Source organism: Lottia gigantea (assembly GCF_000327385.1).
Source record: "Lottia gigantea unplaced genomic scaffold LOTGIsca_26, whole genome shotgun sequence".
In the NCBI taxonomy this organism is placed as follows: Eukaryota; Metazoa; Mollusca; class Gastropoda; family Lottiidae; genus Lottia; species Lottia gigantea.
The window spans coordinates 2,415,301-2,431,978 of record NW_008708797.1 but is presented as its reverse complement, the minus strand read 5'-3'; the positions used below and the strand labels follow the sequence as shown (position 1 = coordinate 2,431,978).

General features: G+C 32.6%; 3 protein-coding genes across 3 annotated transcripts; 1 reads left to right on the top strand and 2 right to left on the bottom strand.

Moving 5' to 3' along the window:
• Positions 1-73: 73 nt before the first annotated feature.
• Positions 74-1,992, bottom strand: LOTGIDRAFT_188991 (hypothetical protein; the record flags this gene model as incomplete). Its single annotated transcript, XM_009056059.1, has 1 exon — positions 74-1,992. One exon carries the CDS (start codon positions 1,990-1,992, stop codon positions 556-558), a length of 1,437 nt encoding a protein of 478 aa, XP_009054307.1. The 3' UTR covers positions 74-555.
• A 5,902-nt stretch (positions 1,993-7,894) lies between these two features.
• Positions 7,895-13,887, top strand: LOTGIDRAFT_232207 (hypothetical protein; the record flags this gene model as incomplete). The annotated part of the gene is made up of 7 exons (XM_009056058.1): positions 7,895-8,027; positions 9,991-10,051; positions 10,398-10,458; positions 11,936-12,013; positions 12,419-12,526; positions 12,912-13,031; positions 13,468-13,887. The coding sequence occupies 7 exons, from the start codon at positions 7,895-7,897 to the stop codon at positions 13,693-13,695; spliced, it is 789 nt and encodes a 262-aa protein (XP_009054306.1). The 3' UTR covers positions 13,696-13,887.
• Positions 13,888-14,799: 912 nt separating this feature from the next.
• LOTGIDRAFT_188989 (hypothetical protein) lies at positions 14,800-16,492 on the bottom strand. The gene is made up of 3 exons (XM_009056057.1): positions 16,361-16,492; positions 15,352-15,456; positions 14,800-15,205 (listed from the first exon to the last, which is right to left on the bottom strand). The coding sequence occupies exons 1-3, from the start codon at positions 16,469-16,471 to the stop codon at positions 15,041-15,043; spliced, it is 381 nt and encodes a 126-aa protein (XP_009054305.1). The 5' UTR covers positions 16,472-16,492; the 3' UTR covers positions 14,800-15,040.
• Between the last annotated feature and the right edge of the window lie 186 nt (positions 16,493-16,678).

Below are 16,678 nucleotides of genomic sequence, written 5' to 3'. Positions count from 1 at the left end.
AGAAACCCACAATTATAAAATGAATGAACGTGAGTTACGTGGCGCAAGCATAGAGTGTACACCAATGACGTATACATCTATTATAATATGGACGCAAGTCAAACTTTCAACGTGAATTTCGTAGCCTCAAATAAATAATAAAGTAAAATAATATCTCATCCTTCCTGTGCAAGAAATTTCAAAGTATTTTTTTTAATGTTGCAAACGTGGTGGAACTTTTCATACATTAAGTTCAACTCTATTATAATCTTAGGCTTTTCTGCACTGACCTATTTCCCACAATACGTAATCTCTGACGTCATATTTTGACCGACATTCAACAAAAACGAGGTCAAACTCACATTGTAATGTAAATCTCGTAGTAAATTGCAATAGCAATATAGTAAGTGGTAGTAATAATATATTAACAGTTCTATCATTAAAAAATTAATTCACGGATGAGGTAAGAGGTGCATCTCTAATCATTAGGACCAAAATAAAATTTACGCGGCAAATTTTATGTAATATTATTTAATAAAAATTATTCTCCAAATGGACACGTAATATTGAATCTGATCACAGTCTTTTAGGCAATGGTTCAGCAATCATACTTTCTAACGATTCAAATATTGTATGGGGATCTTGATCTGCATTGACATGTTGGGAAGACTCATAGAAATCAGACAGTTCATCTTTGTATGCATTAAACTGGGCGATTCGTTTACGAACACCAGTATCCATATCTCTGGGGTGTCTAACTAGACGATGTTTAACATCGTATGTTCTAGGTGGATTATATTGTAGGTGATATCGTTCTCCTGTGACAGGGTCTGTATATCGTTGTGTAAGTCTTTCTATAATAGAATCAGTAGGAACATCGAGGAAAAACACCCTATTAGGTGCATAACCCACTTTATCTAACTGTTCAGCTTGTTCTCTAGTGATTGGATAACCATGTAATACCCAACCTCTAACCACACAATCTACTTGACTTAATCTCTCTTTCAGAATATTTAACACTATACTGTCAGGAACGACAACATCTTTCAGAACATACGTTTTAGCAGCTAATCCAGCTTTGGTTTCCTCTGATATTGCTTGTTTAATGAGCTGTCCGCATGACACATCAACTAGGTTGTATTTAGATGCTAATAGACTAGCCTGTACTGCTCTACCACTACCTGTAGGTCCCAACAAAATAACACGGGGTGTATGTGGAGTATTGCTTCTTCTTTGACTCTCAATAAAACTTACTACTTCAGAAAGAACATCGGCACTTGGCTGGTCAGCATTAAATCGTTTAATAACTTTCTGATAGCACCTCACTATACCATCAATATGGCGATGATATTCTGCTAGTTTCTTCACCATTCCCTTTTCTGAATATTCCTTAGAGGTGACTAATCTGGACTGTATATCAGGTTCAGCTGGCATATTAAAGGACGTATGATAAACATCCCCAGTTTTTGGATCAATTCTCTTTCCAGAAGCTCTATCAATAAGAACTTCATCTAAAGCTTCTAATAGCACACAGTGTTGCGGAAAGTATCCGTTTTCTTGCATTGCTAAAGCTAGTTCTCTGGTAAGTGGAAAACCTTCCATAACCCACCCTTTCTTTACACAATCAAATAATTTAAATCTCTGCTTCAAAATTTGAATCCACAAAGCAGTTGGAATCGGTTTATCTGTATTGATATGATTTTTGGCTTCTTCACGTAAATCGACCTCTGCTTCATCTATTAAATTGTCTACTGTCAAATGAGCAGCTCTTGTTTTTGCACAAATCATTCTGGCAATAGTCTTCTTACCGACAGCTGGTGGTCCTAAAACAATGATATGTGGCAGTACCTCTTTATCTCTCTTTAGAATATCCAACATATACTTGATAGGTTCATCAGGTCTATTCACAATCAATTGTTCCAGAAGTCGCTTGTAGGTATCAAATATTTCATGTTTCTCAGCATAACTGGCAAATTCTGGTGGAATCTGCAGTGGTCTTTTTGTCTGATCCATTTTTTACTACACAATAAGCTACACTGTTCTTCTAATAAACACACTTTCGTTACTGATTGTGATGTCTTTTAACTGTCCTCGTCTATATGATGAGCCACTTTGTTTACACGTTGCTATGGTAAGATAGGATAGTTAACAACGTCGTGGTGATCGATAATTATTGTTTACAACGCTAATTTTTAATCAGTTCACTAATCATTAAGGGTGGGCTGCAAACAATTTAGAGCAGGACAAGAATACCCTGAGTTAAAATTTAGTTAACTCGATCTAAAATTTTGTTAGCATAATATGTAAAAAAGGGTTACAAAAATCAAAATAACGTATCATCGCATTATGGTGTATTTTACAAATAGGCAGACAAAATGAATTCAATGGGTGAGAATACACAAAAATAACGCACTGAATATTATAGCTGAAATTTAGAGGGTTGAGTATTATGATTCAGTCTGACTTGATTTTCTATTGAACATTAGGAAGGACTTCATAAAAAGAAATAGAACTGTCTATGTTTATAAATGGTATAATTAGAGAGGATTTGGTAGAGCTTTCTGGAAACAGGTGAAACTATTGTTTACATAGTTCGAGATAAACATTCCACAAACAGGTGTAAAAATTAGGTATTAATTTAAAGAAAGATTTCTCGATTAACTTACTGCGTAAAATATAAGCCAATTCATAGCTTATTACTTGTTTGGAATTAGGCCTATATAACGGGAATTCATTGGCACATTGTGCATGCAGTTCTTGTTTCCAGTAGAACAACAAGAATTAAACGGAAAAAATAATAAGACTTAAATATAAGACTTTTTGCTCAAATTGGTGAAAACTTTAACTTTGTTCTCTTTAACGTATCTGAAACTTCATCTAAAAATATCCAATCGTTAATTTTTAAACGCCAAAAATACTTAAAAACTTTGCGAAGCCAAGGCTATGGTTTCTATAAGTTCGTGATGCTTTTTGGAAACTAATAGAAATCTACTGTACGGATTTGAGAAAAATAAATGTCTTCTACATTTTCTAAAGGTTTCAACTAATCGAGCCATTATAAAGCCAAATAACAAAACTAGGTCAAACTGCTTAATTAACAATTAGTGGGCTAAGCCTACACTCCGTTATTAATTAACCCTTTTAAATTAACTCTTTTAAAACAAATTCAGAACTAAAACACAGAGAAATTCAATATTATTCAACATTATGTGTCAGCCTAACCTTATCCTAATCTTATGTATGAAAAATGTCTGTTGATATGACAAAATATACATAAGTCGTAATCAGGGTTTGATTATGTCTAAATCTACAAGTTGATAATTATCCTAATCATAATTTGTTATTATATTATAATGAACATGAACTGTCAGAACACCCCATCCTCAAATTTCAATTCCCACGGTCATTTTCATGTTATAATCAAATGGTATTATGTTAATATGAAACCCTATACGGTTGATTACAATCATTTTATCTTAATCTACAATCGCCACATATCGTACAAAAATAGTCTTGAAAAATAAAGGTTGAGATGTGGCCTTCAAAACAGTTATGTAGCCTTAATACTGTACACTTTGCTAATAAAAGAAAGGGATTTCCTTTTTATAGATATATATTCAATATTCAGATAATATTTTTCAAACCCATAGTTTTTTCTCTCACCAGTCACACATTTCGTTTGTCCTAAAGCAGTATATTTTCCTGTTCATCTTTGTTTTTTATAATGTATATTTTTTCGAGTCATCTTTATTACTATAATATTTTAAAGTGCAACTGACAGGTTTACGTGTGGGGGTGTTGAAAGTCGACAATCTTATTGAATAAAGGGTCGATATATAGGTATGAAAACACCACGTGACATTTCTTTTACGTCAATACAATGTGGGGATAGACAAAAAAAGGGGTCTGTTCGTTCAGCACGCCTAACTCGAGTAAAATACAAACTTTATTACTGTATGAATTCACATGTTCTAGTTCAAGTAGTCTGTCCATTTGCAGATTGATATTAGAATAGACGTATACAGAGGACAAGTCCCTAGGGTTTATGATGGTAGGTGCATTACAGTTTAATTTCCTTCTGTTAAACTAGCGCTGTATACAGTGTTTACAGACAAGGTAAATAGAAGCTGTCAATCATTTTGGACTGTTTTATGACTAAGCTATAAGATATTTTAATTGACAGTCAATCTATGACATATAGTACTAGAGATCAATGTAAGATTTTCATAGTAGATAGATGAATACCTTTATGACTGTGTTTAACGGAAACAATATGCTTTATTTTATTAATGCTAAATCTTCTTCATTTTGACGTAACAAGGTAAGGTGTGGAGCCTTTTTTTAGATTGATTTTTTTTCATTATTAAATTGTGACAGATTGAATTCAACGTAGGTACATTTCAAATATAGTGGTTAGTGCTTTAAGTCAGGGACAACAACCAAAACAAAAATATTCATTGATAATTCGCAATCGGAGATCTCGTCAATTTACTTGCATTTAAACATACACAGTTTTGTCGGAATTCATTGAAAACTGCAGGGGTTTTAACGCGCTCATATGGACGAAAGGACGGACATTCGTACAAGGGTGATGTCACGAATCAAATCAGAATTTCCAATAATGGTAAACACAACTGAACTATACTTATGACTGTTATATAGCAATACTGAAGGATATTTTACACACTCCATTCACCACATTCACTTATCTTATATGGTCACTGTTCTATAAAGCGCTTTTGATTTTTGTCTCAAATGTGCTGCCGACATGTGTTTCAGATACAATACATACCACATCTTCAAGAAAAAAAAGTTTGAAAAGGGGATACCTACGGGAGCATTATGAGTAAAGTAAGCAAAGTCACTGGACAAGAACGCAATGTTATCTAACTAGAAAACGTTAGATAACCATTGGAACAAAGCTTTAGAATGAATTGAAGTTTATCGTGTTGAGTATCTATGTACATGTATATGGATTAACTTCTTAAAGGAATGATACCTCTTAAAATGGACATAAAATTTTTAATCTCAAACTTGGTCAATTGGTGTATTTTATTCATCAGTTGGACTTACCAGTTGCCATAACTAAAGAATAGAATATATATTTATATAAGATATATATATATCCATTAAACTAAAAAGTAACAAAGACTCATTTTGGTCAAGTTTAAAAGTTTCAATTGCTTGTTCAATTGCTAAGAGGTAGTATACTTTCAACCCCATTAAGAGAATGAAATCCATCTTATAATTTATACGCTACGAGTGGTGATCCAGTAAATTTGTGAAATACAACACGAGAATTGTATAGGTTGTTATTCTTCATATAGACTATAGATTAATTTAACGGTTATTTAAGAAAGCTGGCCGTTTCATCCATCATCTATATCAATAACACAAGTTTTTTTAGTGACAGCACACCAGTTTTAGCAAAATTCAAAATATTCACTTTAAACAACGTGAAAAGACCTACGTTCCACTTTTAATTCGTTTACATAAAACCATTTCCAGATTTTTATTAAAAACTCCCAAGTAGATCTTTAACAAATCAAGTGCACTTACTACAACTGAGAAATTCAGGGATACTCATTATTATTAAAACCCCCAAATTTGACCGAAAACGAAACCCAACTTTTTGACCGATAATCAGTCATATATGAAGGAAATAAATAAATCATTGTAATAACGTTTCTTTAGTCAACGATAGTAGCTTTAATAGGAAGTAATAAAATAAAGTTTTATATAAGAAGAAAGTATGCCTATATCAAATAATTACTGTAAGTTCTATTAACCTAAATACGAGGGTATATCTTTTCATTATAACTATAAACCTAATATTGTATCTCTATAAATAATTGCCAATTTCTCAAGTCTACAAAAAGGCTATAAATCATGGTTTGAGATGGGTGCTCTTATTTATAAAAATAAAAATGCTAATACTTATGTGAACAGAAAATAGAGATGTTCTAATGACTTGGACAAATACTAGTTTGTCTCACATGTCCATAATTAATTCATGATTAGCTAAATTCGAAGAGAATTACCAGCAGAATTCATATGAGTGACTAATCAAGAAAAGTCAAAAAGTATTTTTTTGTTTATCCAGACTGTATAGGCTACATGGACATTTATGATTGGTTAAAATTATGTGCAATTAGAACATAATGATATGATTAAGAATACATGATTTTTCTTTAGAAACATCAATTAATCAAACAATTTGCTTAACTTAACTCTAAAATATAATGAAACCCTTCTTTTAACGATTCTATCATTTCCTATCACTGTTGTAGTTAATTTTGTACCACTTCGTGACGTTTTGGCAACGCTTGTACCACCTCTTCCCCAAATGCACGACGAAGGAGTCAACATTCCTACTGAATTCTGTGAATTACTTGCTGAGCAATAACATATTTACGATGAGGCTAAATGGGTGCCCAATAATTATAGGTGCTTACATTTTCCCCAAATTTGATGTGTAGCTTTATATCAAAAAGATGTCTGAGCACCGTCTGACAAAATGAACCTTCCCTTGATACACAGAAAAATTATTGGACAAGTGTTTGTAAGTGCTTGACAACCGTATGACATATCAGGAGATGACACAGAGGGAATGCATGCTATTACTCCAAGTATTATTCAAGTGTTATTCAAATCAAGTGTTTATATATATATACTTACTTGTGAACGCGATAAAGGTTACAATATGCATGTGTATATTAATGCAAGATCCACTTTTGTGATTTTCGTTTTTGAGAAACTTTTTAAAACACTTTTACCCAAATGAGATTTTGAATGCCTTAATGACTTCAGTTTTCATCCGTTTTTTAATGAAACTCGGCGTTTGTTACCTTGACTGGCAAAATATCTATGCCCCTTGACTAGACTCCCATATTGGTTCTGATATAAACAGAACTTTAATATAGTGAGGAATATGAGTTTACATGTTAATCATATAAATGAATTAATTAGAAGGCAAATTAATGAAGTGTTAACTGATTATTTAATCTAAAGTTGTCGTAATTAACAAATTTCAACCACATACATCCCATTTACATATCATTAATATTATCTGTAGACAATTTGTTGAACTCGGTTCTCTTTTATACACGTTATAGTTACAGAGTATTACAAGCCTGTACAAGATATTTCTGAGAATAAGAAACTGACTATCAGTTCTTGCTGGATACCCGCAACTCGTTTTATCGATTTAACTCTATTTATATGAATGAAGAACTCCCTGTTGAAATTGGGAATTTCTCGACGATCCATAGTAAATCAAATCAAAATATAACGTGTAGTTTTGTAAATTGTAGTTTAATGATGGTACGCCAAGATTAATTATAGAATTACAAAGCCATCGGCGATACAGATTCCGCTGTTTTATATTTTAGTCGACAGAAATATTATGTGGAATTAAACCTGTATTATATCTTTATAATTTACATTAGTGTCGTCTAAATTCTCCATGATTGGTTTACATTCTAGGATTTTTGAATTATAATGATTTTTTATTTGTTGGACAGAAAAAAGCGTTATTCATTATTTTCTTCTAGGTGATTTGAAGTGGACTAGAATGAATTTTGTTTTGATTCTTGGAATGTTGGAATGTGATAGGGGCCTACTTTAACAAAGTTTCAATTCTTAATTTCTTCTCCTTGATTTGAGCCTGAACATTTTATGTTTCTTTAGATTATGGATAAAGAAGACTAAGATGACCAGATTTTGCTGGTGAAATAATTCATTCATACTGTCTGTAATACTGTCATAACCTTAATGACTGGAGTAGGTCTACGTGATATGTGTTCTACAGTATCCGAGTGAACGATCTTTATACATCAGACAGGTTTCCGCTAGATGGATTAATTTAACAAACCTATATTGTTTAGTCTAAAAGGAATTCACCGAAATTGACAAAATGCCTCTAATTGATCGTGATTGTTGTGCGGCCTATAAAGTATTAGTGCTCGGAGAAGCATCAGTTGGTAAAAGTGCTCTAGTTAATTGTTTGATGGGTCGAGAATTTCGAGAGAGTATGGTACCTACAATAGGTAAGTTGATATTTAATCTGGATACTTGTGGGCGATCTTTAGAAATAATATGCCAAGATAAAACACCTGGTATCGAATTCATACAATATTATATTCGTTCTATAATCTATTCGGCAATATAAGCTCCCTGCATAACTTACATCATGGGAATAGACAACCTCCTTCTCGTTCCTGTTTGTATTATAACCTTTTACAATATGTTGTTAAAAACCATTTGCACCAAACTCTTGTCGGTATTAACCTCTTTTAAGTATAATTCTCTTGTATTAAACTCTTGTCGCTATAAGTCTCTTGTATTAAACACTTGTTGGTATAATTCTCTAGTATTAACCCCTTGTCGGTATAATTTACTTGTATTTATCTCTAGTCGGCATACATGTAATTATCTTGTATAAAACTCATGTCAGTATAATTCTCTTGTATTATATTCTTGTCGATATAATGCCCTTGTATTAAACTCTTTTCGGTAAAATTCTCTTATATGAAAGTCTTTTCAGTATAATTCTCTTGTATTAAACTCTTGTCGCTATAAATCTCTTGTATTAAACACTTGTTCTTATAATTCTCTAGTATTAACCCCTTGTCGGTATAATTTATTTGTATTTATCTCTAGTCGGTATACATGTAATTATCTTGTATAAAACTCTTGTCACTATAATTCTATTGTATTATATTCTTGTCGGTATAATGCCCTTGTATTAAACTCTTTTCGGTATAATTCTCTTATATGAAACTCTTTTCAATATAATTCTCTTGTATTAAACTCTTGTCGCTATAAATCTCTTGTATTAAACACTTGTTGGTATAATTCTCTAGTATTAACCCCTTGTCGGTATAATTTACTTGTATTTATCTCTAGTCGGTATACATGTAATTATCTTGTATAAAACTCTTGTCACTATAATTCTCTTGTATTATATTCTTGTCGGTATAATGCCCTTGTATTAAACTCTTGTCGGTATAATTCTCTTGTAGTATATTCTTGTCGGTACAATTCTCTTGTATTAAACTCTTGTCGGTATAATTCTCTTGTATTATATTCTTGTCGGTATAATTCTCTTGTATTACGCTCTTGTCGGCATAATTCACTTGTATTAAACTCTTGTCAGTATAATTCTCTAGTATTATATTCTTGTCGGCATAATTCACTTGTATTAATCTCTTATCAGTATAATTCTCTTGTATTATATTCTTGTCGGTATAATTCTCCTGTATTAAACTCTTGCCGGTATAAATCTCTCGTATTAAATTTCTTGTATTAAACTTTTGTCAGTAAAATTCTCTTGTATTATATTCTTGTCGTTATAATTATATTGTATTCAACTCTTGTCAGTATAATTCTCTTACATTAAACTATTAATTTTGTGTCGGTATGATTTTATTGTATTAAACTCTTGTCGGTATAATTCACTTGTATTAAAGGGATTGTAGAAAGGTTTTCTAACTTTTTTATGTGTAACGGGGAAACTGATAGAATCAATTTGCACCATTCCAATTTTCAATCAGACGTCTGTGGTTCCTGCAATTCCACTAAAACTAAGTGTTTTATGGCGTGAGCCCGCAAAATTTGCTTGTATCACACCAGACCTTTGTTGGGGTGAAATTCCTAGTTTGGGATATTTTTGAAGACTATTTACATATTCAAGACTCAAATCAACCCTCAAAATGGCGCACCTGTCCCTTTAAGCAACCTATTATTATTTTCCTGTTCATATGTTCTTTGAATATGTCCATGTTTGAAAATAGTTATGCATACATATACCGCCAGCATATCGGTACGGTGCTGTCCCGACAGAAATTTCATCTTTGAGTATTGTAGGCCATAATGGCGTGGTGCCAAAATTATATTTGAATAAGTAAATTAAGTGCTTTAGTTTTATTCTATTGTCACAGTAGCCTTATATGAATACATAGGCCTACACAATTGAATGTGCATTAATGATAAAGGTGGTCTATTTTTCAGGAGTAGACTTTGTAAAAAAGATATTCGAGGTTGATGGGGCATTAATTCAACTGGTTATATGGTAGGTATTGGTCGTCTCAATATATATATTTTAGCACAATAATATCCATATAGAGAAATATTACAGGTTAATTGAGGTTTCGCTATCCCCCTATTCGTCATCGTTATCAATAAAATGGTTCTCAATGATACCTTAGATTGGTTAAAAATAATGGGGATTTAGAAGAAAACTTGGTAGATTACAATGGAGACAAAAAGAAACGAAATTCTGGAACAAAAAACAGTGTGGCCTTTAAACTTTATATCTATATTTTGTTTAAATGTAATATTAACGTGAGCATAGGCATACTCTTAGATCTGTCTTGGCAATAAATAAATTATGTATTGAACTTCGTATGTGTTTTCAGGGACACAGCTGGTCAGCAGCGATTTCGATCTATAACCAGATTACAGTATCGGGGCGTTCAGGTGAGTTTATTGTTTACATCATAATCTTTAACAGTCGTTGACATTGGGTTTCCTAACTAATACTTGTTAATAATGTAGAAAATACTATATCGTACTCATTATCAGACTGGATATATTTCGTTCCCGAAACTATACAATAATTCTGTTAATATAAGTCTGCGACTATACGCATCTATAATGTCTGAATATCGTGCGATCGCACCTAAATACTGTTCAACACAGAATATCATATTTCAAGAAAATGAGACAATAATCCCCTGGTTGGTTGTCAAAATGTCAATAATTATCCACTAGACGCAAATAATGAGGGAGATTTTATGATTCTAATTCAGGAATAGTATATTATATATACCACTAGTTTTAATGGAAATGTCTGATAAAATCTATTTTAGATTCATAATTTATATCTTTATATAAATGAAATGAAATGAATCGAAATTATGCAAGCAATTTCGCTTTATAATGAGTAAAAAAAATACCAATAGGGGTTCGTTTTTGTCAGGTGATGTTTTACATGCTAATTGTCAATGGTGACTACAAACGGTCTACCTGAAGTTCTGCTTGCTAGCGCTCTGCAACATATCACGGTAATGAATGGCAACCATTATTTACCGGAACTATGCCCAGATTGTTACGCCATCAAGTGATTCTGGTAGTCCCAACATCAGAGGCTGGTCGTTCAGGACTACAAACATTTGTAAACAAAGTCAATAACAAGAAAAATAATGTGAGGTTTGGATAATAATTGATAATTAAACAGATACTCACAATATTTCATTTAATAATAAATAAGTGTCAGCATTATCCCCTAAAGTCTTTTAATCTCATATCGCAATATCATTTGACCAATAATATTGTAAAATGCTCGCCCAATGAGACACAATATTTATAATCTTTACTCTTTGTTAATTTGAAGACTGCATACGTCTTATCTTTAAGAGCTTGGTGCTTTAAGGTGTTATCAGGAAGGAATTTGAAAGATGAAAAACAGTGTGCTTAATTCATTAACCCAGTTATTAGTGTGACGTCTAAAACTACTCATAGCCTAATTTCCTATTAATGGAAATTCACAGGTTGCCTAATCAAACGCCAACGGGAAAATAAATGAATTAGAACAATGTTTCTTATAAATAAATCAAGTTTCACTGTTCAAACCATCAATTGTAATTGTCTGAATAAACCCTTGGGAGGTTTGATTATATCTTAATAATATTACCTTGTCACGTTTACAGTACTTTTACTACAAGCTCTTTCGTCCTAAGTTTCCAATACCAAGTAGTTTAATACTACTTTTATGTACATTTCGATCACTCAGAAAGTAAACTGATTTCATATTGCTTCACGGGCATTCTGATTTGAATGTATGTATGAAATTCGACCCTGTTCCCTAATCACAAATTTTATAATTCAGGATTTAGCATCACAGTAGCCTAATATAATGTTCAATAATGTATTTAGAACATTTTTTTTCTAACAGGGAATTGTTTTAGTGTATGATGTTACAAATTTATCATCATTTGCTCATTTAGCTTATTGGATAACCAGTGTCCACAGGGTGAGTCCAACGTTCTTTTAAAGGGATTGTAAAGAGGTTTTCTTAAGGTTTAAAGCTCTATCACATAAGGTCCTTCGCGATAAGTGACGTCATCAAACAATTAGTTTTAGAGGAATTGCAGGAACCAAGGGCGTCTGATGATTGGAATGGTGCAAATTGATGCTATCAGTGTCCCCGATACACATAAGAAATTTAGATAACCTCTTTATAATCCCTATACTATGCGTATAGACCTATGAGATCTTTGGCTGATATCATGCTGTTGTAGCTGTTATTATGGTCTGTTATGTCATAATTTTGTTATTGGCTATACCTTCTGAATGAGCATATAGGACTGCTGTAGGACTCGGGCGAGCACCTAACCTATCTGACTATATTATTTATTTTCACTACTGTATATTTTAGGAGATGAAACATGCTCACAATCAATATGAACCAATACCTATTGTACTGTGTGGCAATAAAGCCGATTTAGATCATAAGAGACAAGTCAAAAAAGTTAAGGCATTTGAGGTAAGCTTTTTTCGAAACTTTTACAAATTTACTTTAATCACACAGTATCTCGAACATGTATATTATGCCAACAGTTTTGGTTTCGAAGTTATAGGGATATAGATGTTAATGTATTGTGTCATCAACCGATAGAGCATTACCATGTAGTCATTATAAACTCATCAGTAATAACTTCATAAGTTTAGATTATTTAAGATAAAGTTTCGACTTACTTATGACATCTAACAGACAGCTACACAACTGAAATGTTTTTCTAAATTTAAAATAAGACTACAGACCAAATGAAAAATTTGCATTTGATACATACATGTTTGTTATGTTGACTGCACTTTGAATAAAATAATTAACTTTTTCATATTCAGATCGTTTTAATATTTATTTACAGCTAGCACAAAAAGAAATGGCTTTTGAGTTCTTTGAAACAAGCGCCAAAACCGGAAGTAATGTGTTTACTGCTTTCCAGAGATTGGCTTTTCACATAACAGATATATGTAATCCAAAACTTGTAAGAATTTTTCTGTCAAACTTTTATATTTCTTATACTTACATTTTTGCACTAACAACGAATTTACCAATTCGAGGACAGTGATTCGTCGGAACTACGTAAGATTCGTCATTGAGATTAGACCAAGAAACTCTTACCCTATCGCAACGATTTGTGTCAGAGCCTTTCATGCTCTCAAATCCCACATATTCAGTTTACTTGATAAAAAAAAAACCTTATAATCTATGCTTTACCTACCGATAGACGATAAACCACCAGCATATGAGAAAACACCATTCAAATACTGCCATGTGCACCTTAGTACACCTTAGTAAAAACTGCCAGCCAGAAAACGAATAATTTGATCTTGCAGTCATAATCTATGATCGATTGCAAATAAATAAAAACCGAATTTACCCGTCCTACTTATTATGATTTATTTACTCTTCCATTTCAGATGGTGTCATATCATCCATATCTCATTAGAAGAATAGAAGATAGTGATTCGGAACTTTTAAAAATAAAAGCAAACATAGATCAGAAAAAGAAAGATAAAAAGTCAAAAAAGAAGCCAAAGAGCAGTTCTAAGAAGCAGTTGGTTCCATTAGCGAAAACAAATAGAGTGCAATGTTCACCATTTAATGGATTGTGTTGTTTACTACCTCAGAAACAGGAGTTGACTTGAACAGTGAAGCCTACCTGACTGAAATATATGTTTCTGTTATTATCAATAATGGTTGAAAGTATCAAAATATAAAATCTGTGATATTAATGATACCAAATAAAGAATATTAATGGTGTTATTAAGTACTGAAGTGAATGATAAACAATGTATCAGAGGCCTTCCTATATTCATGTCATAATAAAACAATCTGACAAATATCCCAGCCCTTTAATTGACTTTAATTTTTAGGGTTTTGATGATTTAGCCACAAAGCCCACAATTAAAGTCACGATGTTTTATTTGCTTTCATTCCAACCGATGCTCAGCGGCTTTAGTCCCATTTATTTCTTAAAAATTTAAATATATGGTTGTAATACGTGGCTTGTTCTTGTGATGACAGATGCTTTAATACAGAATATCATGTATTAACTGACAGTAGAAGTTTTATCTGCGCTGAACGCCGACTAATATAGCGCTACATGGACTTGTAAATTAAAATTACCTTTTGTAATTGCCATGACAATAGAAAACCACAACAATCAAAAATCTTCTGAGCTGAGGCTCCCCTGGTCCCTGATCTCCGAACATACATTATATCTAAGATTTCTTAAAAGTGTAAATGAGGAAATAGTCTGGTGAACCATATCTTTGAAGAGGGCGAAACAATCTCTTCAATACATCACGTACAATCCCTCTCCGACCAGTAGCGCCCGGTAAAACGTAAGGTAACTGCCTATTCTACACGAGAGGCAGAGGCTCGACGAGGCTCTTCTGAGCAAGGTGTAACATTAGTGACAACAGGTTAACATGGTGTTTCATCAATAGCAGAACAAAACCACTCCATTGTCAAAATGCAAAAACTGGGGAAATAGGAACTCATTCCAGATTTCATCAATATACATAGCATACCAAGAAATACTGATGAAACATCGAAGGTATTATAATCACTAACTAACAAGCTAAGTAAAGGGCAATAACCCAAAGTCATTCAACCAAAAAATTGTAACAAATAAAAACTCCAGACCAATTTTGGCTACGCCATGGACAATAAGTTTTGGAGTTACCAAGGGCACAGATATGCCTATTTCAGTCTAAACAAATATAAATGAAAGAATAGATCATTCGATTTCTTTAATAATTTTATTCCCAAATAGAGACAATGACAGGCACTGTAACTGTAACTTAAAATTTACAAAAAGATTTAGTCTTAGCACTAACTATAGAAAAAATAATTGCCAACAGAGCACTTGAAAGCTTGAATTATACACAAAAAAAAGAAAGAAAAACGCAAATATTAGACAATAGCTAATTACCAATAATTAAACTAAACAAATTTGCACATTTCAAATAGGAATAAGGTAGAAAATTAGCCTGGTGGCCAACCTAACTGGCGTTTTCCTAAAACATGTAGATGTATGTGATAAACAGACTGCCCCCCTTCTGGTCCATCATTTATAACAACCCTATAACCTTCACTTAAATTTTCTTGTTTAGCAACTTTTCTGGCTACTAGTAAAAGATGACCTAATAACTGAAATACAAAACATTATTGTCATATAATATATGGTGCAAAATTACATTTTCATGTAAAGGCCCTCAATGGATCGATGCTCCTACTGCCTTATGACGATCTGCTTGGTTTTTAAAAAATCTTATGAAGGAATCAATTCCAATTACCTGTCCATCAGAATCTTCGGCATCTGCTAACCTAACAATAGGTTTCTTTGGTACAACTAGAAAGTGAACAGGAGCTTGTGGTTCTAAATCATTAAATGCTACACACTGAAAAATATCAACATATAAGCCTTATTAGTACAGTCAAGTAACCTAATTTCATGCTAACCTATTTTTCGTGCATTTCCGGAAAAGATTAATGATTTAAATGTGCGACCTCGCGTGACCTCCGCATTTGCTTGTTTTGATAAACATGGGTTTTCTGTACAATGTCAGCTAGTAGAATGAATCCAGTAGTTTCAAGCAAGGTCAAATGTATTAATGTATACTTTGACAAATACAAAATGGCCGAGTTCAGTTATTACCAAACGAATACGAATTTCCTTATAATCCCAAGCGTTAATCGGAATTCCAAGTGTCGTCTGCTAGAATGTAGTCCAACGAAAGAAGTCACATGATCAACTAGCAGATTCCGTGTCAGCAGAAAATTTCTATGGAACACAAAGTTGTTGTTGTTTCAGTGACTTTTAGCAATAAATCACGCTTCGTATCTTATTTTGTCAGTCACTATTTTTTTTTTAAATCGTGGTTCTTTCAAGGAATCGAAACAAACCAATTTCAATTATTTTGTAGAATATCTGAGGAAACATCTAAGACATGAAATTTTTTCCCCCGTTATTTTAACTTTGTCGAAATTCAGTCTTGAATCCTTATATCCACGAAAATAGGTTACACCACTGTATATTACGCCAAATATGTGATTGATAAATCCATAAAACAATGTCATTATTTTTTTTATTTAAAAGTCCACTAGATCTAGTACGCTGATTTTGTTCAAGTTTGAGAAATGGGATGTTCATTTTAAAGGATGTCTAAGATTTATGCTCCCAATGACCAACTAAGCTGACTAAGGTCCACTTTCCCCTACAAAAATAGTTACACAGTATCAATGCCAGGCAGTTCTATGATGCCAGCAAGTATAATGGAAAAGTAAAAGAGTATTTTTACTTACATGCTCATCTTCATGGATAAATTTTGTATTTAATTCTCCTCTTGTAATTTTACCAAAGATTGTGTCACCGCCAGGTTTAGTCTGTTTTGCTTTCTCAATTTCAGAAGCCATGTCGACGCTAGCTGGGTTTGCTGGCGTTTTGATTGGAATAAAATTACAAATAAAATATTAGTAGGTGTACTACAGGATGATTGGTTCTATAAAGTATATTATCCAATGAAATGTGTATTATATATATAACCATAAAACCCGATATGCATCAAACATGCACTAGACAATACACCCGAGCCACCGAGTTAAAATTACCATTTCCCAGGG